Source organism: Siphateles boraxobius, unplaced genomic scaffold, assembly GCF_051911475.1.
Source record: "Siphateles boraxobius isolate OS27281-9 unplaced genomic scaffold, OSU_SipBor_1 35, whole genome shotgun sequence".
In the NCBI taxonomy this organism is placed as follows: domain Eukaryota; kingdom Metazoa; phylum Chordata; class Actinopteri; order Cypriniformes; family Leuciscidae; genus Siphateles; species Siphateles boraxobius.
In genome coordinates, this window is record NW_027508975.1 from 7,620,049 (window position 1) to 7,645,567 (window position 25,519).

General features: G+C 39.2%; 1 protein-coding gene across 3 annotated transcripts in view; it reads left to right on the forward strand.

Annotated features, from left to right (window-relative positions):
- The first annotated feature begins 461 nt into the window (after positions 1–461).
- The window catches only part of ctnnal1 (catenin (cadherin-associated protein), alpha-like 1), an 82,863-nt gene continuing 57,805 nt past the window's right edge, over positions 462–25,519 (forward strand). For 2 of the 3 annotated variants that reach the window (XM_077196185.1, XM_077196186.1), the window contains exon 1: positions 462–831. In XM_077196185.1, the coding sequence (XP_077052300.1) occupies positions 736–831 (96 nt within the window). In that variant the 5' untranslated portion in view covers positions 462–735. The remainder of the gene's footprint in view (positions 832–25,519) is intronic. The other variant, XM_077196184.1, reaches the window with a different exon arrangement.

Here is a 25,519-nt window from a genome sequence, read left to right on the forward strand (position 1 = left end):
ATAATTTTATAATAATATAATATTAATGAAAAGTAATTAAAATATAACTTTGAGGTTGTGAGATTAAGGTAGGCCTACAATCATTATTATTTGTGGTTAATTCATTAGTTACCTTTAAGGAACAAAACATTGTTTCAGATTTGATAATTGTAATAATTTTAATATTATAATTTTGTCATTTTAATGTTATTTGAGTTAAAGCCTTACAGATGGGGCTGACTGTTATGTAAGACAAAGGTTGGGAAACACTGTAGTGTACTAAAAATCTATTTGTCCACTTTTGAGTAGCCTACACTTATGCGATTAAAGTGAACAGAGATATTGACTAAAAGCTTTACAAAAGGCAAAAACAACAATGAACAGAAAGTAAAATGAATAGTTGGGTGAGTTAAAGAAAATGTTCCTCATATTGTGCTGCTTGCGCACAGTCTGCTTGTGTGCGCGCGCGCGCTCCCTCTCTCAGACTGTCTGTGTCGCTCTAGTCAGAGAGACTGACTCGCACTCACCAGCGGTTGCCTGCAGCAGTCAGTCAGTCCGTCCGTCCTGTGCTTGTAGTTTGCTATATTGCATGTAGCCTACATGAGCAGTCCGTCACTCAGAAGCGAGTGCTTGTGGATTAAAGTGCAGAGCACACGCTGCTTTTAAACTTAACCAAACAAACGCTTGCAGCATTGAGAGACTCCAAAACTCAGTGTTGTCGTGAGCACTCTTGGGGGTCGGATCGGGTCGGCGGGAATGGCTTCGTCTCCTTGCGGCGGTGGGAACTTTGATTGCGGGCTGGAAATCCAAACTCGCTCGGTGGAACAAACACTCATCCCGCTCGTGTCTCAGGTGAGTCCGGATTAAAGAAACTTCTCGGTGGGGTTATTAATCATCACAAACCCACACCAACCACTTAAATCAACCACTTAAATAAACCAATGTGCGATTTTTTTTAAGTACGTTTCCGTTTTATGTGTAGCTAAAGGTTAACCAGAACACTGTCTGGAATCTCAACTACAACACTTCACCATGATAACTATAGAGTTTTCGTCAGAATGTCATATTTGCTACAGTTAAAATAAACGAAGGGTGCCCGTGTAAAGTTTAAACCGTGTAACGTTACTTCAGTATATTTAGACTGTCATTTAAGATTATGTCGTTATGTATTTTTTAGATGTCAGTGATGGCAAATTAAGTTGCTTCAGGTTAATTTGCGATCATTGTAGTAATTTATGGTATTTTTCCGGGAACTGTGGTTGGCATGTTAAGTTAGTGCCAGCGAAGTTTGTTGTTTTGTATTCGGCAGGGTCATATTCTGATGAATGAATAGGAGTGAAACTTTGTTTCAGGTTATTTGAGAGGACGGTGTGCAAGCTTCTCCAATTAGTGAAGAACATTATAAAAAACTGTTTAGATTTAACCAAATCAAACGTTAAGAAAATATATTTGTACTGTAATCAATGCAGGCTATGGCATTTTCTGTCATAACACAAGAAAGGTTGTATAGGCCTATGTTTACTTTGTTTCTTCTAAAAATTGCAAGTTTATGTGAATTACATTGTAGGGCTTCGAATTCGAATCTTTCTTCAAGTCTTGTGTGTCCCAGAAAAATGCACAGACTGAAAGCCAGTTTGGAACAGCATATGAGTGAAGTGACAAAGATTACCCATCACCAGCTTATATCACTCCACTCCAGGTGCCCTCCGGGCTTTACATTTTCTTGCTTTCCAAGCTCAGCTTCCCAAGGTGAGATAACACCTCTCTGGGGTGCTTTTCTCAAAAGCATTGTTGCCAACATTGCAAGTTCTGTCATTAACAACATGGTTCAATGATTCTTTGTGAATTTGTGTGGTTTGAACTATCAGCCATTAACGACAGTTATATTGTGTTTTGAAGAACAGAAGTGCGTCAAATTTACTAAAGCGTAGTAGTTTTGGGAACAGTTGTGTCTAATTCCTCCAATGATTCATCATATTATGGTAGGCTAGTTAAGCAGAGAGTTACGCAGTTGTACAAGAAACGGCTACACACTTTCATGGCAATTTGTAACTGTAACGGGGTTCAGAGTTGTGGGAAGAAGGAGGCGGGAATCGGCGAACATTCAACAACTTTTAATTATCAAATAAAACAAATACAAAAACAAAAGTATCCGCCAGCAGCCCCTTGCAGACGACTGCTGGCTACACAAAACACAACGAAATAAAACACAACATAAAATCCGGCCTGTTCCTCTCTCAGTCTTCAGCGTCGTCGCTCCTCCTTTTATGCTTCCGCTACTCCGTGAGAGATGCGAGACCGGTGCGTCTCACAGGTGACGTTCATTATTACTCACGCCACCGGCCTCACGCCGTTCTCTCACGTCCCTCGGCCTCGTCCTGCTCGCCACAGTAACTTTTTTTTTTTAATTAGTGGCTAGTTTGTATGAATTTGTACAATATCATTCATACATTTTCGTATGATCTGCTCATGCCCCACTGACGGTTAGGCTTAGATGCTTATATATTTTTTTTCTCTCAAAAAATCTAACCTTACCATACAAATCACATTGTACAAATTCATTTAAAATATTGTTACATTTTTTCAAGAGATTGTAAATGCATACTGAGTGATACTGGAGAAAGTAAAAAACAACAGACTCACTGCCTGCATTTACACTGCAGGTATTGATGCCCAATTCCGATTTGTTGATTATATCAGATTTTTTTGGACCCATATCCTATATCTACATTTACGCTATACTTGGTGAAACAACTCAAGGTAGACGTACTGACCCGGAAAGGAATGGATTCAGACAAAATGATAATACAAGCTTTTGCTTTCTGCACCATCTTTAAAGGTCGGCATAACATTGGTCTCTTAAGGGAAGAGCCCTTTGCATGTGATTACGGTTGGTGTTCACCTGAGTTGACATCACACAGTTGCTTTTTCAATGGCGTACGACTCGCATTGATGGAAATATCCGTTCTGTCCACTTGCATGGCGGACGCAAATGTACGTATATGATTCATATCAGATTTATTTCCACATATGAATGAGGCCTGAAACAAATCTGAGAATATCAGAATCCATGTGCTTTTTTTCTTGCTTACAAGGTAAGTTCAGCCTCAGTCTTGCTTTCAAACAGTTCTTTGACTTTTGAAAATACCGGTATGATAAACGCAGTGAAACATCCCAGTGCTGTTCTATACTTTGGTTGCTGCTGCAGTCTGATCTTAACTTGTAATCTATTATAGTACAGCATTAATATAGTCTTACTAGGTTCACAGCTAATAGCTGCTGATTTCCATTCGTCATTAACAGGATTCACCTAGGTAATGGCGACACAACTACACGTGTGCTGTTCTGTAGAACAGTGTTTTGTTTTAAAAGCAAATGTGAGAAAATAGTTTTCATGTGATTTTCACACACATAACAGCTATACTCTCAAAACCCTTCCCATGCACTTGGTTAAAGACAAGCCTTTAGATGTGACATTATTAGATTGCTCAAGTAAATTCTATTTCACAACCATAGAGGGCAAGCAGTTTGGAGGATGGTTGGGTGGATGGATGGATGGATGGATGGGTGCTTCATTCTAATTGAAGTTGATTTTGTATTGTAATGGGAATTGCTGAAACGTCTTTTGAAAATGTTGTTTAAAGTTGACTAGTTAGCAGGGATCTCTAGGATGGCTGATGGTAATGAGGCTGAAAGGTCAGCGTTAGAAGACATGCTAATCGGCCATTCAGTAGACATTTGGGTAATAGAACCTCTTTCAGAGCTTTACAGATTCTGGACAATAGATGGTCAAAGTGGCCAGTCACAATCCTTCCCCCAACCTCAGTTTTGTCAAACATGATTGTGCTCTCTCTATAAACAGTAATGATGATACAAATGTAAAATGTTGTCTTGCCTGCAACTGCCAAGTTTTCTAGACCGTATGCACAAGTCTGGAAGCTGCAATGTGATAAGCGCAGTTGGAGACCACTTTGCAATTGTTTCCAAAAAAGAGATGTTTCTTTGATTTGTTCCATGGGGATTGGAGCCGAATCTAAAAGTACTGGATAGCCAACATTCATTGTGTTGTGTGATGTTTGAATGTGAAAGTGCCATTATCATCTTAGGTGTAAGATTGTGTGAATGACTGGAGGTTGAGTGCAGAGGTCAGATCATGTGTGCCCTCTCTGGGGGGGGGTTGAGCATGATAATGGGAGGAAATGAAAGCTTCATGTTGACGAGAAAGCTTTTTCAGATCTTATTTAGACACACACACACACACACACACACACACACACACACACACACACACACACACACACACACACACACACACACACACACACACACACACACACACACACTGATCTCCCCCAGTTATCCTCTCTGATATCAGTCTTACATTCACATCGGTGTAATTACTGCTGTTATCCTCCCAGGCCAAGATCAGTCTTTATGCGTTTTTGTCTTTTAGCCCACTCATGCGACATATGAAACCTTGTTGACTATAGCCTTCTCTGTTTTTATTTAACTACAAGTTCTATATTACCATTGATAATGGGGATAGTCATTCTTTGGTTCGGATATAGGCTAATAATTTATTTTGAAATGCATTAAAAATGCTATTATTTTTACAAAGACTTAAAAATAGTTCTATGTTGAGCATGTTTTTAGTTTCTGAATTAAAATTAAGTATTTATATGCATGAAGTAAAACATTTGATGTAGGCTAGTAATGAAGAAAAAAAAACATGATTATAAGAATACATTTTTGCAAACCATATGAAGTAGTTTGTCATAATCATTTATTATTAATTCTCTTTTGATTTATTATTAAATTTATTATTATTCCTTAGAAATGTTTAATAACAAAAATAACAACATCATTCAGAAACATGCAGAAAAATTGTGGTGCGATACTCCAAAAATGTTTAAATGTCAAAAATGTTTTCAAATTATTATATGAAATAATAATGTAATAAATACTTTAAAATATTTAAAAATATTTTTTAACTTTCTATTTAGGCCCACACTTGAAACTTTTTGAAAACACTAATTTATAGGCTGAAAACTGAAATTAAGTCACCTAAAAACACACCATAATAACAATCATAATAATTTATTGTGTTTAAATTTAACTATGGTCTTGAATTTTGAGCCTTAAGGCCCCATCCACACTACTGCGTTTTCGTTTAAAAACGGAGACCTTTTGCTACGTTTGCACCTCCCGTCCACACTAAAACGGGGAAAACGAAGACCCAAAACGGAGAAGTTTAGAAACGCTGCAGCTTTTCGTTTTGAATCTCCGGAGGGCGTTTTAGTGTAGACGGGACAAAACGGAGGAGTTTAGAAACGATGACGTAGAAGGTCACGCTCGGCTCTATGATTGGGTGTCCTCACCCATGACGTATCCTTCCCTGATTCGTCAGCCACCCATCACATGTCCCGTCACCGGAAGAAAACAAACAAAAACATCCTGGACTACGTAGCTGATGTTAGTGAGTGCAACATGGATAACGAATTACAAGCGTTACTGACTTTGATGTCTTTGTTAGCAGCTGTTGTGCAAGCAAATTCTGCATTTTACAATGCTATAACTGCCTACATGCGCCGGAGGCAAACTATTATTCGAGCGATCTATGACAATTCCCGTGTGCAGCGGCGGTATCAACCGTACATGGAGCGTCGGTTTTGGGTTAAGCTTCGACATTTTTTAATCTTTGCAGAGGTAGCTAACGTTACTTGCTTCCTCATCAAATCTGAGGAATAGTCCATCCGTTTCCTGTTTACACCGGCACGCGCATGCACAGTGTTGGAGAATGGTCACGTGATCCGAGTTTTCAGTCGTTTTAATGTGGACGGAGATCAATTCTAATACGCAGCTAAAACGCTGGTGTGGACGGAGATCGTTTTCGTTTTAATTCTCTGTTTTTAAACGAAAACGCAGTAGTGTGGACGGGGCCTTAGCCAGGACAGGATTTATGAAATTACTAAGCCTTTGATCTGATCAGAATGCTTTTAAACTCCTGTGACAAGAAGGCTTGTTATTGCATATTTGTGCTAGCTGTGTCCTTATTCTGAAGGACTAAGTGTAGTTTCCTAGAAAAGATTTCAGCGATAATTGGCTAAAAATACTTTCTCTGCTTTAGTTTATTAGTTTACAAGCTCTGTGCAATCTGCACTTTTGTGAACCTCTGAAAGGTGGTGAAAGTGAGGTTTTTTTTTTTTGCGTGTGTGTGTGTTTAGTTAAGTACACAATTGGGCCAAAGTTACATTCCATATGCAAAGCCTCCGCTACCCCTCATGACCTAGAAAATGTATTTTGTCCGGGATACAAAGCTGTACTGTACAAACACATAATATGTGCCCTGTATGGAGACATCATCAAAACTGAGACACTGAGTTACATGTAATCACAAGAGAACTTCTGTTGGAGGAAATTACATCACGGGGAGCATTGTTAGGATAATATACCGACTAGGAGCAGAAAGGGTAAACCAGTACCTCCTGTAGAGACGGTGACAAGAAAGATGAATGTGTGCTCAGTGTAAACTGCCAAGGATTACATAGCCAAATACCCTTCAGTGCCTGAACAAAGCAAACTTCATGTTCAGTATGCGTAAACTTATGTTTGTGTGAAGGCATGTTCTCTTTGGTTACTTGACTGCATGTAGTCTTTTGTAGTCAATGTGTTTGTTTAACTAGCGGAGGTGTAAAAAAAGGAAGCCAGAACTGATAAGAGCCGTATTGTGAACTACAACCTCCACCCGGAAACTTTTGTAGCTGTAATTGATCTAACATACCATTCATACCATGACAAATATAAGTGACAGTGAATATTTAATTTTAGTTATTAAGTGGTTTAGGGATGCATGATTGAGGTAAAACATTTTGCCAAAAGTGTTTGTTAATGGTTTTATATTCATGGTTCTCTTACAGGGGACGAGGCCCAATAGGAAGACACAGGATAATCAATAAAACTTATGGATGGTCGATTAAGTAAGGTCATCATTAGAGTGCATAGACACATGAGTAAAAATGAAGCGAGTGCGCCGTAGTTAAGTATTACGCCATCTGCTCGCTTATCGTTCTTGTGGTACTTTGATTTCATACATCGATCGGTCTGTGCAGCGCCACTTCAATTCCAACACACCTAAATGTTTTAAAGCCATGCAATGGATTAGGTAGCTTAGCCAATTATTTCAAAACATAGATAACAGAGGGTCCAAAAATATCCTCTCAACAAGTGATTTTACTGAACGTAAGAACTAGCCTACTTATTGTAAATGCCACAGTAAAATTACATAACATAAACAACAAGTAATAAGATCCTGGTGGATGAGTGATGATCTTCCAGCCCTGTTCCAGCTGTGCGCTCCTATTCTATGGCGCATGGTAAATCGAGACGTGCCAATCTGAGCGATCAAACCAATCCAAATGCGACAGCTATAAAACAGTGTCCGATTGGTTTCTACACATCCCTACCCACCACACCTGAGATCCAGTTTCCATTAGGGCTGAAACGATTCCTCGAGTTACTCGATTACAAAAATTCCTCGAGGCAAAAACTCTGCCTCGAAGCCGCGTTAAATTCCTATGACGCGCACTATACGCGCGGCGCAGGGATTTGATTGTTTCACACGGACCGTTTATTCACACTGACCTGTTCAGGAAGCATATATTTTGAATTTAGTTGGCGCGATGGCGGAGAATAAATATGTAAATAAACGGCAGAAATTGTCTAAAGTGTGGGATCATTACACACTTAATACACTTAATTCGCTGAAACAAGGTAACGTAGTCTAAGCCTATTGGTTTTTAATAAAGATTCTGAGAACTCATTTTTCAGTTAAAACGCATGGAACAAAAAGTGCGTCAGCTTTTACTGCGTGTTCAACAAGTCACGTTACAGCTCTTCTTCATACAAATATGCTTAGATGCTTAGAGTGGTTATATTACAACATCTTAAAGGAAAATTCACATATGAGATAGCTTTATAACTTACATACTATATAACTTATAGTATATAACTTATAACAGCTTTAACTGAAATAGACACAAGTTTAATATAACTATTCTGTTAATAAAACACACAAAAATAAATCCGATTACTCGATTAATCGATCGATTAAGTGCTAGATTAATCGATTACAAAAAGAATCAATAGCTGCAGCCCTAGTTTCCATTGGTTCAACTTTCATATGACGTTGGAAAACACTGAATCATAATTGCGACTCCATCGGATCCCGGAAGTCCTATAGCTTTAGCCAAGCAGCATGTCATTGTCATGGTGTGTCTTTTTCATACAAATACTTCTAACTGAAACAAATATGCTTGTTGTATTCTGCTTGTTGAGACTTTTCAACGATATATGACACGACTATATGTTATGTATAATGATTTTTCATGACAAAAACAAGGTTTGTTGTAAACCTGAATGACTGTGTGGCGAGTAGGACGAGGCAGAGGGACGTGAGAGAACGGCGTGAGGCCAGTGGCGTGATTGATAATGAGCTACACCTGCGTGACGCACCGGCCTCGCATCTCTCGCAGAGGAGCGGAGGTATAAAGGAGGAGCGTTGACAGTGAAGATTGAGAGAGGAACAGGCCTGAACGTGTGTTTTGTTTCTGTTCTGTGCGGCCAGCAGTCGTCCATGAGGGGCTGCTGGCTTATACTTTTGTTTTTGTATTTGTTTTATTTTGTTATTAAAATGTTGAATGTTCGCCGGTTCCCGCCTCCTTCCCATAACATCTGAAACTCGTTAGAGACTGTATGAATAGTATTTTTTTAAATATTTTGGACCCTGTTGCTTCATTGTATATTCAATGTATTGTTTGAACACTTTAAAGTGTGTCTGAAGTGTCCAAATACTTCTTTGGGACTGGCCGAAAAAATTCACAAGCCTTAGAAAGTAAGATAATCCACTAGTTTTAGTTTAGAGTATTTTAACTGAGGTCTTAAATCGGAAGGGTTTCCGTTTGATAACTCTTTGTTGAGAGACGATGATCTTTTCATGATCATTTCTTAAAATCATTTTCTTTTCATGGTCATTCTGGGTTTCATCTGGTTTTCATCTGGTTTTCACAGCATTTGGTAATTCATAGCATAACCTTACAGAGGCGGCTCTAAGAAGTTGCCCGTCTGATTAGGGGTGCGACATACCCCTCAGTTTGAGTTTCAGCATCAATGACAGCTTGGCTCGGCTCCAGGCTGTATTTACGTTACAGGCTATGGGACCTGTCATTGAGCAGGAAGAGATCTTAATCACCGCAAGAGTTTGATGGAATTCTTCCTCCCTGAGCTCACGCTAGTTTCAGGGAAAAATCTGGGAAAGAGGTGGGCTACCTCGGCCCCCCAGTGTCTCGCTGTCACCACTGATCATAGGGTTATACTCACGGACAAAGAAGCTGCCAGTACGAAGAACAAGACAGCTGCATTTTGTGTTTCCTGTTGTTTTTCTATTCTAGCTGGGTTTCTGAATTGCCATGCTAACAATGTATGGCTCTTCCGTCTTTAAATGACATAAGCACATGGAGATAATAAATCTCTGCTTGTGAGGTTGGGCATTCACTGTCTTTCAGCATACATTGGCACTGGGACAGTGCTGGCTCAAGTTGCTGTGCATATGGAATGTGAGGGGCTTGTGACAAATACCCACTTAGGCCTACCTTAACAGTAATTACAAAAGGCTCATCATTCTACTGTACTGTACAATGGCTTGTATATTTTCTCCCTGGACAACAGCAAAACTAGAACAAGTACTTGACCTCCCGAGACAACAACAAAATCGACATAAGAAATGGTATTTTCCTGCAGTGCTGTATAATGATTTTGTAACAAAACACTGTAGTTGCTTTTCTCGCAGCTGAATGAAAAGAGCTGAGTCCCCAGAAGTGGCCGGTCTCACTTTGGACAGAGGTTTTAATGACCTTAAGAATTTCACATGATCAGTTTAGGATATATCTAAGGTTTCAGCCTGGAGGAGCCCAAATGCAATGAGACCTCTTCTTTTCCAGTCACCCAACACCTGACCTGTGACATCAATCACCTGTCTAGGATTGAAAACCTTGAGGGGGGAAACCTTAATGTCAAGGTCATATTTAATTCCCTAACCCCCCCCCCCCAAAAAAAAATAATAATTATTTGACAGTATTTTCAGGACAATTAAACACATTGCCTTCTCCCACCTTTCTTCATTTGTGAGTGATCTGCAGATGGCTTCCTACAGACAGTCTAGACCTCCTTGCTCTGCTCTCAAACTAGCATTTCTCTTACCTGTTGAGCTCTTTTATTCCTTCAGAAAGCTTATGATCTCAGAGCTAAGCTTAAATCACCTGATGCCAACACAATGTGGTAGAGTCTTTTGTGAAAGCATTTACCTTTTCACTGTCTGCTTACAGACAGGCTTTGTGAAAACGGCCATCATTTAAATACATAGGCAAAAAGCCTGAAAAGACACCAATGAAAAGTAAACCTGCTCTGTGGACCATACCTCTAGATCTCACTAAAACATTAAAAGATGCTTTATTAACTAGTACAAAAGGAGTTCATTATTTCATCAAAAGCTTTTTGGAGCGTGCAGACAGTCATTAGATCAGATTTATCTTCAGTCGCTTTTTAGAAAACTGTTTTAGAGTGACACCCTTAATCATGGCCTGTCATGGGTATGTTAACATTAAAGTGGTTAAAATAACAGATACGTCACCTGGTCAATGGGAAATGCACGGCAAGTGTCTTTGAAATTAGATGGTGCATTGTAAATGCATGTTGACTCTCGACAGAGCTCACAAATAAAAGTTCAGTTTTTGGCAGTGAAGAAACCAAATGAGAGGAAGCAAATCTTTTGGCATGATGTTGAGGAGAGTGCTTATCCTTTTGATTCTCTCAGATGGTGTATCCCTCAATACTCCCACCATTAGGAAGATCTAAATGCAGCTCCTTGTGGTAATTACTTCCATCAATCACATCACTGTTGAGCTGAAGGGATTTGTGCTGCACATCCCTACTGTTGTTGGCCAGATAAATCCTGATAATACTGTTAATGATGGTACATCTAGCCATCACAGCTTTCTTCTGATTACACTCTGGCTGATCTTCCTGAATGTTACTTACACTTTGTAGTACCTAAGAAGAAGGGCTAATATACATGGAGAGCACTATCCGTTAATTTATATTCATTTCAATGACAGTTGCTTGTCAGGTGCATGCAGCCTGGGAAATATATTACCTGGGTGTTGCCATCTTTGCTGCTTAGGCACACAGTTCCGGATTTGTTTTGTTTTTGAGCCAATCACCTGAGCTGTGCCTTGGATGCTGGCCTGCTTAAGATAGTTGATAAATAAGAGGAATTGGTGACAGAATTAAAAAATGAGAAGTCATTTCAGAGATGGAACCAGGTGTTATATAATAACACGCCCTAACCAATTCGTAAGACCATGGAATGTATGTTTAAAGTACACGGTGCATTTTTTTAATGTTGATTTAAAGTTGTCAAGATGTTGGTGGTTGGGAATATTTTCCCATCTCTTGTTCTTCATTGAGGGGATTGCCAAGGTTTTTCCTGTGAGCAGACTGACTTCAAGATGACCTGGCTATGGTCACATGATACACATATTTACTGAGATCTTGTTGATCCAGGAGGCTAGTTTTATATCTTTATGGCCTCTCAGGGTGACAGAAACTACAACTGGTGACAGGTGGGCCTCACATTAATGTGATTGCAGGCAATGTTTTTTTTTTTTTACTCAGAAGACTTATTGATGCAGGTCAGTTACTCTTCAATTAAAAGAAAATTTTGTCATTATTTATTCACCCTAATATCATTCCAAATTGTTATGTAAAGTGTTAAGGCGAGACATGGCAGGCCAAAACATTGTTTTTTTTTTTTCACTGATCAATTTTGAGATTTTGGGCTATTTGTCTTCAATAACATGTCTTCTTTCAGACTCTCAAAACTAGATTTTGCCTAAATTCCTCTAAAGTTGGCGTTCTAAATCATCACGCTGATCCGCGATCACTGTCTGCACCCTGTCATCACATAATACTGTTAGAAAGCTCTCTCTCTCTCCTTTGCAATGCTGTCGGATCCCAATATGTTCATTTCCTGTTTATCAGCAACCAATCATGATAGTAAAATGGGCGATTTAAGTCGAAAACCCGTTTTTAAGACGGGTCCTCTGCGGCATCAACACCAGGAAGGCAGCCGGACCGGACGGTGTGCTGGGCCGAGTGCTGAGAGACTGTGCTGCAGAGCTAACTGACGTTTTTACCGTCATTTACAATACATCACTGTCCAATTCATGGGTCCCTGCCTGCTTTAAGGCAGCCACAATAATCCCAGTCCCCAAGCAGTCAAATGCCACTTATCTAAATGACTATAGACCGGTGGCACTCACCTCCATTCCTGCCAAGTGTCTTGATAGGCTGGTCATCACTCACATTAAAAGCGCAACACCATCATCACTTGATCCACACCGATTTGCATACAGACGGAATCGGTCGACTGAGGACGCCATCGCCATCGTGCTCCACAGGCTATTGGAACATCTCGAGAACAAGAACACCTACGCGAGACTCCTCTTTGTCGACTTTAGCTCGGCCTTTAATACAATCCGGCCGTTTAAACTCCGAGCCAAACTGCACCACCTTGGCTTCAACAACTCACTGTGCAATTGGATTGTGGACTTTCTGACAAATCAAACATAGAGTGTTAGAATAGGCAAGCACTTGTCCTCCACCCTATCAATCAACACCGGGGCCCCCCAAGGGTGTGTGCTTAGCCCATTGCTCTACACTCTATTTACACATGACTGCTCTGCTTCTCTTTGTTCCAATCTCATTGTTAAATTTGCCAATGACACAACAGTGCTCGGGCTCATTAACAACAACGAGGCGGATTACCGGACTGAAGTGCAACATCTAGCGTCATGGTGTGTCAATAATAACCTGTCTTTGAACATCAAAAAGACTAAGGAGATTATTGTGGACTTCCGCAAAAGCAGACCCAATCACTCTCCTCTCAATATTGGCAATGAGGTGGTAGAGAGGGTGCCATATTTCAAATTCTTGGGAGTATCTGTGACCGAGGACCTGTCCTGGGGAACCAACATCACCTCAGTGATAGGGAAGGCCCAGCAACGCCTCTACTACCTGAGGCAACTGAGGAGTGCCAGGATTCCAAAACAGCTGATGGTCAACTTTTACAACTGTGTCATCAGCAGTGTTCTGACATATGGCTTCTTGGTGTGGTATTCCAGCTGCACTAAGGCCCATCAGCAGGCACTCCAACGAGTGGTAATACAGCGGGTACAATTATTGGCACCACTCTCCCAGAGATTGGTACCATCTATGATACCCGCTGTAAAACCATGTCAGTGTGCATTGGATTATTTGTCAATACCTGCTCTATCATCTTAATCTTTCTTTTTCTCTCAGTCTCCTTATCCTGCCGTATTTCTTCCCCTCCTAAAGCTGAACTTTGACTGATAGTCTTTTCATTTTCGTCTGTGTCAGTGAAGAAAGTAAACATAGGCTCAACTGATGAGTTTTATGAATCATTTTCTTAGATAAGTTAATTTACTCAAGGCTTCAAGATCAGCATTACCAATAGGAACCTTCTACAAGCTTTGGAATTTTAAAAGTAATTTTAAATAATACAAATTATAGGCTAAATTTAACGCAGTTGGTGGAATTGCCAGACGTTCCCTCAGGCATGCGTTGTGGAAACGCGTCAAAGCATTCTCAGGTATAAATATGCAGCATTAATGCACGGTGATTTTGAACGAATATTTAATGTCAATAATGGTTACATAATGTTAAAAGTAATCCTGCTATTGATATTTTTGTAAGACTGCCGACCCTATAACAGTGGCAAGGGAGACGCTAGGAGGAGTTCGGGAGTTAATCCTGGTTCAGGTTAAATCCTCTGTGTGTGAGGAATGAATAAATACAGCAAAAGAAAAACATTAAACTGTTCGCTACTTCTCTCTCCGTTTATGACTATGGACGAGTCACCCAGGTCCTGTGCTAGCCTACTCCACAGCGGCGGCGACCCGCTGAACTAAAATAGTCCGAAAATAAACAGTTATTATAGGTGTACTATGGTGATTCAGGATACTGACTCCAGTACTCACCGATTTGGTTTCGGAATCGGAACAATTATAGGTAACGTTAAAAGGAAAGAAGTGTGAGACACAGCTTTGGAGCAACTTAGTTGATTCACAACACTACATAACTCGATCTCACTCTGCGTGTGTTTCGCGCTGGATGACGGTCGTGCAGACTCGTGCTGAGCAGTGCAAGTACAGAGTAGAAGAAGAGAAGAGGGTGACACCATTTGCTAAGCGGGGCCAGGGATGTTTTCATTTTCATCCTTAACACATACATTTTAAACCACAAAATACGAAGTATGTTTTGGACATTATTTAACCTTGTCCAAGACGGACAAACTTTTTAGAATAACAACATTTCTTACTCCAAGCTGTAGGGGTGCTGAGCTCCTTTTTAGGGGTGCTGAAGCACCCCTAAAAATGGGCTAGCCTCGCCCATGCAACACACAATCTGTTTTTGTATAATATAATTACTACATAATACTAAACAAATCTGTAATTGTGGGATCCTAAAGTGGTTGTGAGTCCCTCTGGCAGATACTTATTCACCTGTGTGATGGACTGTTGATGTGTTGTTTTGATGTGTTGTAACTTGTTTTGGATGTTATGATCAGTGATGGATGAAGCAATAATGAATTTTGGATGTTAAACAGTGTGATACATGGATTTTACTTGGACCTAAAGCATATTTTGTCTGTAATTCATGGCTTTCAATAGGAATTAGTGGAATTTTGCCATACAAATCTTTAAAGGCCGTTTTCTCAAAATGAGTTTTTTCTCACACTCCTAGTGACGATTTTTGCACTTCTGTAGCACCTACATACACCAAACATTACGGTCGTATTCCTACCTATATTTTGAAGGTTTGTCCAGAGGGATTTGTTGATATATCATTCTTGGCCTGATTTATATGACATTTTATGCCTAAAAATAAAAATAATGATAAAAAAGTTTAAATTTTTACCCTATTTACCTGTAGTGTCTCGCCTTAATAACAAGCTGTACAGCTCAGTCATTTGGATCAAGTAAAAAATTGTGAATTCTGTTAAATGCTCTATTTTTAAGTGTGTTTATTGCAACACTTGGTTGTTCAAGCCTCTCATATGTTGAATGTCCCTATTTCAGACCCCTCTGTGTGTGTGTGAGTAAGGTACATTTCACTGTGCAAACACTGGTGTGGTCACTACATTCCTCAATGAGGCTTATGTTTCATCACTCTCACTGGATGAACGAGAATGTTTATGTGGCCAATGGGTCCCTCACTTAGTGTTGGAAAGGGGAGAAACAGGGCCATAGGTTCGCCTTTCCATGGCTATATCAGGATCCAGACTTGGTTATGCCTAAGGAGGGATATATTGACACTGGAGGGCTACATGAACTCCCTGTGGTCAAACCCACGACTAATACTGTTTTCTGAGGTTAGTTTGGTTTCTCAATGAAGGAGCTTTAGCTTTTTGCCTCACTGTCAATTTAAAACTCAGTTGCTCCTTATTAGATGCCTGTTTCCACCTCAGAGTCAGAATAGTAATAAAAAGATAGGCTAATTGTGATTTTATTTTTCATTACAGTGACTTTATTTACACAAAGGTGACTTTATACATCACAATTTTGACTTAATATCTCTTTATTTTTCATAACTGTTATTGCATATTCCACAATCTAAAATCTCACTGTTGTACCATTGTTTCTCATTATTATGACCTTATATCTCATAGTTGCAATTTTATACCTGAGATATGACATATATGTGACTTATAATCAGACTTTATATCTCAAAACTGCAACTTTATCATTTTATCTTTATTTATGTTCTACGATGTGGCTTTACTTCTTATTTTAGACTTCTCTTATTTACTCATTTTATTTTTCACTCGGAGGTGTATGGTTTCCATAGATCCTTCAGTGGAATTTACTTAGTTTGTTTACATGAATTTAAAGTCAACGTGACATCAAAATTGACCTTATATCCTTCTTTAATCATATTTCTGGTCTCCATTCTGGGAGGAAACATCTACTTTTCACAATCCAATCAATTCAAGATAGTTAAAATCAAGTCATTTGATATACTTCAAGCAAAATTTAATTAACTGTTGTGATGTCATTTCAAACAAATTCAGACCAAAACAAAGGGTTAATTTTGGGAGTTCAAAACAGTTTGCCAAAGTGAACTTTCTGGAAATTACATGGGGGCTTAAGAAGGCTTCTTTGACTTAGTCTAATGTATAGTTTCAGAACTGACGTGCAATGATTTATCAAATCATAGTACCAGCTGTCTCATTCAGCAGTGACATCATATCAATATTACATTTCCGGTTCAGGCCTATCAATTGATTTCCTAAGAGATTAGCAGATTAAAAACATTGAACTGAAATGAAAATCTGATTGATTGTTGGGGGCTTTTCAAGACACTGCCTTTCTGTCATCAGGCACAAGAGCTGCCTTCTTGATTGAGCTTAAGACAGACACCTTATTCACCAGGGATGAACTTTTTTTTTAAGTAGACTTCTGCTGTCTTTTTCCAAAGGCGTGATAAGAACGAGGTGATAATTGCAATTCGGTGTTGTCTTCATTTAGACTCTGGGTGATAATGAATTAGACAAAGAGGTCCGTATTGACTTTCACTCTTAGCAAGCAATGCTCAAAGATTCAGCTAACCCTATGATGTAGTTGAAGTTGGGTGATAGTGATTTGCCAAAAAGAACATGTTCCTGATCTAACACATTGCTCCTGCATGAACATTCGTGTTAATCAGATCAGATTTTAGAGTTTGGTTTAGTGCTAGGTTTCATATTTAGGACTATAGTTGTTTGACACAAACACACTGTTCAAGGACTAACTAAGATGTTGATCCAGGAGGAACACATCCAACTTGGCAAACGAATGTCACCCTGTCTAATCTCATATGAAGTTACAGCACATTCATCCTTGAAATAATTCCTGCTTATTATGAAATTATATTTTGTTGGCTTTCCTCTATTTGATGATGTACCTCTGAGACCACACACACTGCAGAGAGATCAGATTTCCTTTGTTCTATTATGGCTCTGGAGTCATTTTGAAAATTCAGGCCACATTAAAACCAGACATAGGCCACATCTTAGGTAACAGTATGCCAGGGAGAAGGTGGAATCTATATCCAGGACACACCCTCTCACATAATAAAAAAACAAACCCATAACCCCTTATCAATTCAAAGACTCCGAGTATTTCATTCCACAGATCTACTTAGACACGTATGGATGTGGAATAGTCAGAGTTTGTATGATGGCGGCATTGGAACTATGTGCACATAAGCTTTGAATGACCACTTTTCACAGTGTTTATAGCAGCAATAAAGCAAATACAAAGAGAATAAAGGGCTCATTGTTTGTGGAAAAGCTGTAAGACCACAATAATTGCATTTTGTTAGGTTAAAGGTACTTCTTAGATCTGAGCTGTTCTTTTTTTTATCATACATTAGCAATAAACCCTCATCCTTCCCTTTGTAATGGTACCATGTATCAGATGGCAATTATATCACATGAAGATGATTGTTACTATGGTATTTATGTAGTACTCCTAGCCTGACAAAGGATACCTTAAACAACCTAATAGACAGTGTCAGGTCTGTTAGGTCCGTGCGATGTAATTTTCATCATAAGGTGTGTACAACAGCACATGCGCAAGGTGAATGTTGAGACAGAAGAGTCCATTAGGTGGCAATGCACAGTTGTAATGTATAGTGCAGTGCAGATTAGAAGGATGTGGAAAGAGCAAAACAAAACAGCATGCTGTTCCAAGAACAGTAAACAAAGCAGCATATTCTTTTCCCTCGTTTTTGTTTTGGTTCTTCTTCTAAACTTCTAAACTTTGCATGCATTGGTGAAGCCACTACTTGTATCCTTCTGAACGAATGTCCTGTAAATGACACGTGCTTCCGTCCGACATCTTGTAGAGTGTAGAAAAGCAACTGCACTGCGCAGTGCCGGTATGAAATTTTCATGCTGCGATTGATTGATAGAGCATTTATCATGGTATATTATACACTCACCTAAAGGATTATTAGGAACCCCTGTTCAATTTCTCATTAATGCAATTATCTAATCAACCAGTCACATGGCAGTTGCTTCAATGCATTTAGGGGTGTGGTCCTGGTCAAGACAATCCCCTGAACTCCAAACTGAATGTCAGAATGGGAAAGAAAGGTGATTTAAGCAATTTTGAGCGTGGCATGGTTGTTGGTGCCAGACGGGCCGGTCTGAGTATTTCACAATCTGCTCAGTTACTGGGATTTTCATACACAACCATTTCTAGGGTTTACAAAGAATGGTGTGAAAATGGAAAAACATCCAGTATGCGGCAGTCCTGTGGGCGAAAATAACTTGTTGATATTTTAGAGGTCAGAGGAGAATGGGCCGACTGACTCAAGCTGATAGAAGAGCAACTTTGACTGAAATTAACAGTTTTAATGTTGATGAAAAAAAGGGAAACAATCAACTGTACATACCTGGAATCATCAGCGTAATTTGCGGGTTGGAACGGGTGGGACATGTCCCCACCACTTTTTGCCAGGGTCGATATTGTCCCCACCACTTTTTAAAAATCTTGTGGCACTGATGTAACCAATTCAAATAAATAACACATCCATTTAAATAGCAGAGCATTCATTTTGTTTGTTTGTTAAATAGATGCGATTAGTGTTGTCAAAAATATCGATATTTCGATAAATATTGATACTGAAATATCTGAACGGTACCAATACTAATTTCCCGAAGTATCGATACACCGATACTAGCCAAGCAATCACTTTCACTTCTCTCCAAAGGCGCATTGACAAACACCACACGTGACGCACTCATTCGCTCTGGTTAAATAGCAAAAGTGAATGGAAAGATGGCGAGTGCGGCACCCCCGTGACCGGCTTTGGTTGATTGATAAAGAACACCGCGAGCGGGCATATCGGAGTCCGAGAATAGCGTGGACAGGACACGCGCTACACACCGCGAGCGGGCATGTCGGAGAATAGCGCGGACATGCGCTTCACACTGCGAGCGGGCTGCGGGCACCCAAAAGATTGTTTGACTATCAATATCCCTCACATCACTCATTTTTTAAAATTATTTTATAGGTGAAAACAGACTTAAGGAATTGGCTCCAGGGGTACCATTTAGCAGCATATATGCTCAGCATCAGGGGTGTTTGTTGTTTGGACAGACCTGCCCCCACTGCTAAAAACATCCTCAAAGAAACACTGTAACTCTTCTCATTATAAAGGTCCCATATTATGCAAAATTCACTTTTGCATGCTGTTTGGACATAAATGTGTGTTGGCTTATGTGTACACAACCACCAAATAGTGATAAAAATCCACTCACTCCTTTTTTATAAATCCCCATAAATCATCAGCAGTGTCTCCCAACGACCTGTTTTCAGAATGCTGTTTTAGTGACGTCACTAAGTACAGGCCCCGCCCACGAGTGTTGATAGACACTGCCGTTCTAACATAGATCGCGTTCACCGCTGCTGCACTGACGAGAATGTCTCCCAGCGTTGTAGGTGTTGTGTGGCTGGATGTATTAATCCACATAGCTCTCTCTATTTACTCCCGAAATCTGAGGCAGCCGCTGAAGACGAGGTGGAATTATTTTGTTTTTAAAGAAAATGCTCTCTCAACTCTACCGAAATTCGTTTATGTACTTGCCCACATCTTATATCTTACTGTTTACTCAGCTCTTACGGTGAGTTTCTGAGGTAAAACTGATGCTTCATCTTTTGTGTTATGTACAATAAACTTTATTAAACTCATCAGTATATGTTTGATCATCATTCGAACCCGGTCCGAAACAGCAGACTTGTAAGCTAACGTTATTAATAGTGGATACATGCAGATGACAAATACGTTATAACCGTAATTAAACTATTAAACTATACCTGTTCCATCTCTATACGGCACTCTTGACTCTGTAGGCATTATTGTCCGGGTCGAAATGAACACCGTTACTTAGAGTTACTGATATTATTATCATCATTCTGTGAGATGAAATTGTCCTGAGACTGAGCGCGAGCTCTTGAAGCTCCGCCCCCTGTGCCGTGCTCATTTGCATTTAAAGGGCACACACTAAAACAGTGCGTTTTCCTGAGCACCAAAAAATGACAATTTAAACATGCTGTAAAAAATGATCTGGGTAAAAATGGGTATTTTGATCTAAAACTTCACATACACACTCTGGGGACATCAGAGACTTATTTTACATCTTGTGAAAAGGGGCATAATAGGGGACCTTTAACTTTTCTGAAACATTAACCAAGATGGCCTAGTATTGTTGTTGATATGAATCTGTGTTGTCTCGTTTTTTCACCGTAATTCTTAAAGTTAACATAATCTGACTGAGGAATCGTAGACAAATAAATATTGTAACTGTGGTCAAATGTAAAATAACTTTTGTCTGTTTAACTGTATTCAAAAATTATTATTTAATTCTACAATTTGCCTTCATTAGCGATTATCATCAATTTGATTACACAGATACTAATTAAACTAAACTGAGCTAGACAATGGCATCTCTGAATTCAACAAGGAAATGCCTTTAACTGAAAATTGAATGTTTAATCTTATTATTATATATTACTGACACTCTATCCTCCAATTTGATACTGTTAAGTGCTTTGACACAATCTGTATTGTTAAAAGCAATATATAAATAAAGGTGACTTGACTTCATGCCAATCCAGTGAGCATTGTTTCCGCGTGTGATGTACGCACGTTTGCGTTTAAACCTGTTCATCAAATTAAGTTAAAGTTATTAACCAGCATTTATGCCTGATGAGCAATGCATTTGTTACAGTATATTTTAATCTGTGATAACAGTAGGTTATAAAATCGATATTTTTCAATGTATCGTATCAAAGTTAGAAATTCTAGTATCTTGACAACACTAAGATGCAATCTAGCACGCTGAAATGTGTTGTTTTTTAAATCAAGTGATCAAACTGCTCGTTGACTCTGCGATCAGTGGTGCAGATACAGTGTTCTCTTGTTGCTCGCGCACAGTCTTCACACGGATGCGCGCTTTAATCCGTTGCGCAGACTCTATTCGTTCTGGTGAAACCACAAAGTAAAATGCACACAAAGCGTTCCTGCTTTATATACAACCAATGATAAACCTAATTGGTTTTAATGAGGAAAAAAATAAACTATACGAGTGCGGATTTGAACCTCTGACACGCTTGGCAAAAGTTCTGCAACTGGACCAATAAAGTACATACGAAGTACAGTCGGATCTATGTATTTCTTCACATGAAAATTCTCCACACCAACTCACAATAGATCTCATTAAATGACAAATTAAACACAATGTACTATTTAAATCGATTACTGGACATCTGAAATGCTATTGTATATAGGTACACAGTGGTTAAAGTGAGATTTGGCAGGTGGGGGAACCCTCAAATTTTGTGTAGGTGCAACAGGGAAAAATGACTCACCGTGGGACAACATATCGAGTATCGTGGTATAGCAATACTTGTTGGGACAAGAGTGTCACTCTGGCACCAACTGTCACAATACTTATTTACTTGATATTTTAATGGTTTTATTTTGGTCCATTTACACTGATATGATGACGATACTATGTTAAAATTGACTGGGCTGAAAATGGACTGGGACAAAAATTCAGGCCTGGCACTGTAGCCAAACCAGCCCACATTACCATCCACAGCCACAGACACGGGCATTCAAATATGAGGTAGTTAGGGGGGTTCGGGGCATGCTCGCTCCCCTGAGAAAATTTGGATTTCTCTCACCTACATAATTATGTGCAATTTTTTTAATCCCAAAAAATGGATAAGAAATAGCTTTAAAACCATGTCAGTGGGCATTATATTACTTGTCAATACCTGCTCTCTCCTTATCTTCATCTTTCTTTTTTTCTCAGTCTCCTTATCCTGCTCTATTTCTTCCCCTCCTAAAGCTGAACTTTGACTGATAGTCCTTTCATTTTCATCTGTGTCAGTGAAGAAAGTGAACAGGCTCAACTGATATTTGTTTTTGTGAATCATTTTCTTAGACAAGTTAATTTACTCAGTCAGTATTACCAAGGAACCTTCTACAAGCTTTGGCATTTCAAAACGTCTGTTTTTAAAAGTAATTTTAAATAATACAAATTATAGGCTAAGTTTACCGCAGTTGGTGGAACTGGCATACGTTCCCTTAGGCATCATGCGCTGTGGAAACGCGTCAAAGCGTTCTCAGGTATAAATATGTAGCATTAACGCAGTTGATTTTGAATTAATATTTCATGTCAATATACAATGATCTAAACTAATGTTAAAAACTAATCCTGCTATTGATATCTTTGTAAGACTCCCAATAGAACAGTGGCAAGGGCAAACAAATCTCCGGCGAATATCGAATCTAACTTTTCCTCGCTCAACCACCGTGAGTCCATTTCACGCATTTGTAATCGCTCGCGTTCAGCGGGGAGGAAGGACTTTGTCTGCAAGAGTGAACCGGCGTAGATGCACTCAAATCAGACAGGAGAACCGTGACTGAGAACATAACGTCGGGAAGCGTGTTTGCCAGCCATCAATAGCCTACCATCGCGCTATCATTGATATTAATTAATCTATTTATTTATTATTTTACCTGAGGTGCCGTCCCACTTAAACCCCTGCCTGTAGGTACATCTGATTTATGATTTAGCATTGTATTAACCACCCAACCCACTTTTTAAAGCAAAGCTATGCCACTGCCTGGAATCCACCAGCATCCCTCTGCTCTGCCATTGTGACTTTAACTGTTGCGATCTGCGTCTCCTGCTGATGAAGCGGCTTCACAGGGTTTCTTGACTCCACCCCCACGTTAAAACCGCCCCATGAAGAGAAACGCAGAGAAAAGTGAAGCGAGGACACGCTTGACTGAAACGCAGAATAAAAGCAGCTTTGCAATTGCAAATAACTTAGTTAGGTGTGTGAGTATGGAAAATATGTTGCAGAGATAAAATATGATTACAGCTGTCATTGATTTTTGAAATTAATTATATATCTTTCTTTTTGCAGTACTTTTTTTAATTTTGCAATTCTTTATTTTTGTTTGCAAAACTTTTTTTTCTTAGTACTTTTTCCCCCTGTGCCATTCTTTATTTTTGAGTAAAACATTTTTCTTTGCTCAATGCTTTATTTTTGTTTTGCAAAACTTTATTTTGTTTTGCGATACTTTATTCTTTTGCAAAACTACGTGGCATTATAATGACTCCATAGGTTTACTTGAAATGATGGAGCTAAAGTGATCTGGCAAGTCACATTTACAAGCGCCAAAACGGTATTTATTGTCTGAATTTCGTAGTAAAATGGACCGCCTGAGAGCTGAGAATTTTTATCATATCAAAAAAACCTGCTCTGTCTAGTCTGTCAGTGTCCTCTTTGCTCCGCGATTTTTCTCTGCGTGAAAAAATAGATGTGTGGCGTGAGAGTGTGTGAAAAGTGTTGATTGCGTGAGTATTGGCAGAACTGACTTTTAGAAGGGGGATAAATCGTCGGCAGCGTTCCTCCTTCCGCCATGCTTCTTCTCCATGCGAGGATAGTTAGATTACATTAGACTAGATTGCGCACTGCGCCGAGTGCATACAGTGCTTATGCATGTGGGGATTGTTTACATCAGAGTGTGCACGTGTTTTGCGCAGCATATACGCAGTGTTTTTTTAAGCGGTTGATGGAAGATAAGCTGATGCGCATTCTAAAAATCTAAATTCGGATCTATTATTTTTCACGGTATTTTGAAGTGCCCGCGATAACAATATCATGCATATTCATTTCCGCGATTTACGCATTACCGAATACCGGCACATGTCTAGTATGAATACACGGTCGCTGTATTGGGCCCGTACATGTTACATTCATTTAAGCTATACTGACTGTGTTTAGATTAATACTTCGGCAAGACTGTCATTTTCATAATCACTTGTTACTGAAGTACTGGTACTTTGGACATCCCTAGTCTCTTTGTTGTTGGTGATTTGGCTAATTAAAATGGCCATGTTTTACAGGTATTATGAGTATTTTTCTCCTTTTGTGACACTCATAGATGCTCATTATACATCTCCATGTATCATTAAATACAGTTAAAGTGCTGTTGATTCATTTTATGGACTGTCTATCATTTCTAGCACACCCTTCTGACTTGTGGGCACAAGTTAAGCTTTTTTCAATAATTAATCGCTGGCATTAAAGATGAATGTGATGCTAGCTATATGCGTATCCACTTATCAGTAACTGAGCTGTGCAGCTGGGCATCCCTGTGAATTTCATACAAATGTTTCTGCAATCTCAAAAATAAGAACAGAATCCTTTAAAGATGCCCTCAGGACTTTGTACAGCTACTGCAAATTTGTCTCAACTAAAGTTTTAGCTACATAAACTTGGCACACTTCAGTGTGTCTGCAGTACCTTGAGCAGATCAATTGTTTAAGGATCTCCCCATCCCTTCAAATAAGAGGGTGAATAAGAGTGTCTTTCTCTCCTCACTGCTCATCAGTCCAGGCAGATGATGGGGCATGACAGCCAAAGAGAATGGGCGAAGCACAAGTCCTTAAGGTCCCCTCCCCACTGCTAATACACTTTAAACAGAAATAGCCTGTACTCTTCCCACTCTCTGCAGTGAGTCACCAGCGAACACTCCAGCGTGACATTGTGTTATCTCTCCTAAGGAGAGACCAGCCATTGTTCCCAACATACAGTAAAGGTGGAAGAAATTCACTTTTGTTCAGCAATTAAATTGGTCTAAAGTGACCGTAAATACATTTATAATGTTACAAAAGATCATATTCTAAATAATGCTGTTATTGCTAAATGAACTTTCCATTCCTCAAAAAAAAAAAAAAACTGAAAAATGTATCACAGTTTCCACAAAACTATTGAATAGCATAACTATTTTCAAAATTGATAATAAGAAATGTTTTTTGAGCACCAGATCAGCATAGAATGATTACTATCATGTGACACTGAAGAGTGGCATAATGGCACAATGTAACTGTTCTTTTACTGTATTTTTTTATCTATTAAATGCTGCCTTGGTGAGCATTTTTTGGTAAAAATCGTATTAACCCCAAACTGTGTAGTTTTAGTACAGTGTAGTTCAGCAAAGCCAAAGTTGACTCTAGTTCGTGCTGTTGGGAACTTCTCTGGGCTTCATTGTGGAATTTTCAAGCTAATAGTTTATTTGTCATTTAGTTTACGCTTTTATCCAAATCAATTTATGGTACACTTATTGCAGGAACATTCTGTGAGGTATAGTGTCTTACCCCATTAAGCATTGCAATTTTAAGTTGTCTTCTCAGCCTGGAGGCTTGACAAGATGGAATATAGCTGGCTGCAAATTAAACCGATAAGAAAACTTAAGTCTTTAAGGAAACTTTGTCTTGGTAAGTAGTTTTTCTGATTGTATCTTGTCTGTTTAAGCATTTGTGATGGGGTTAGTG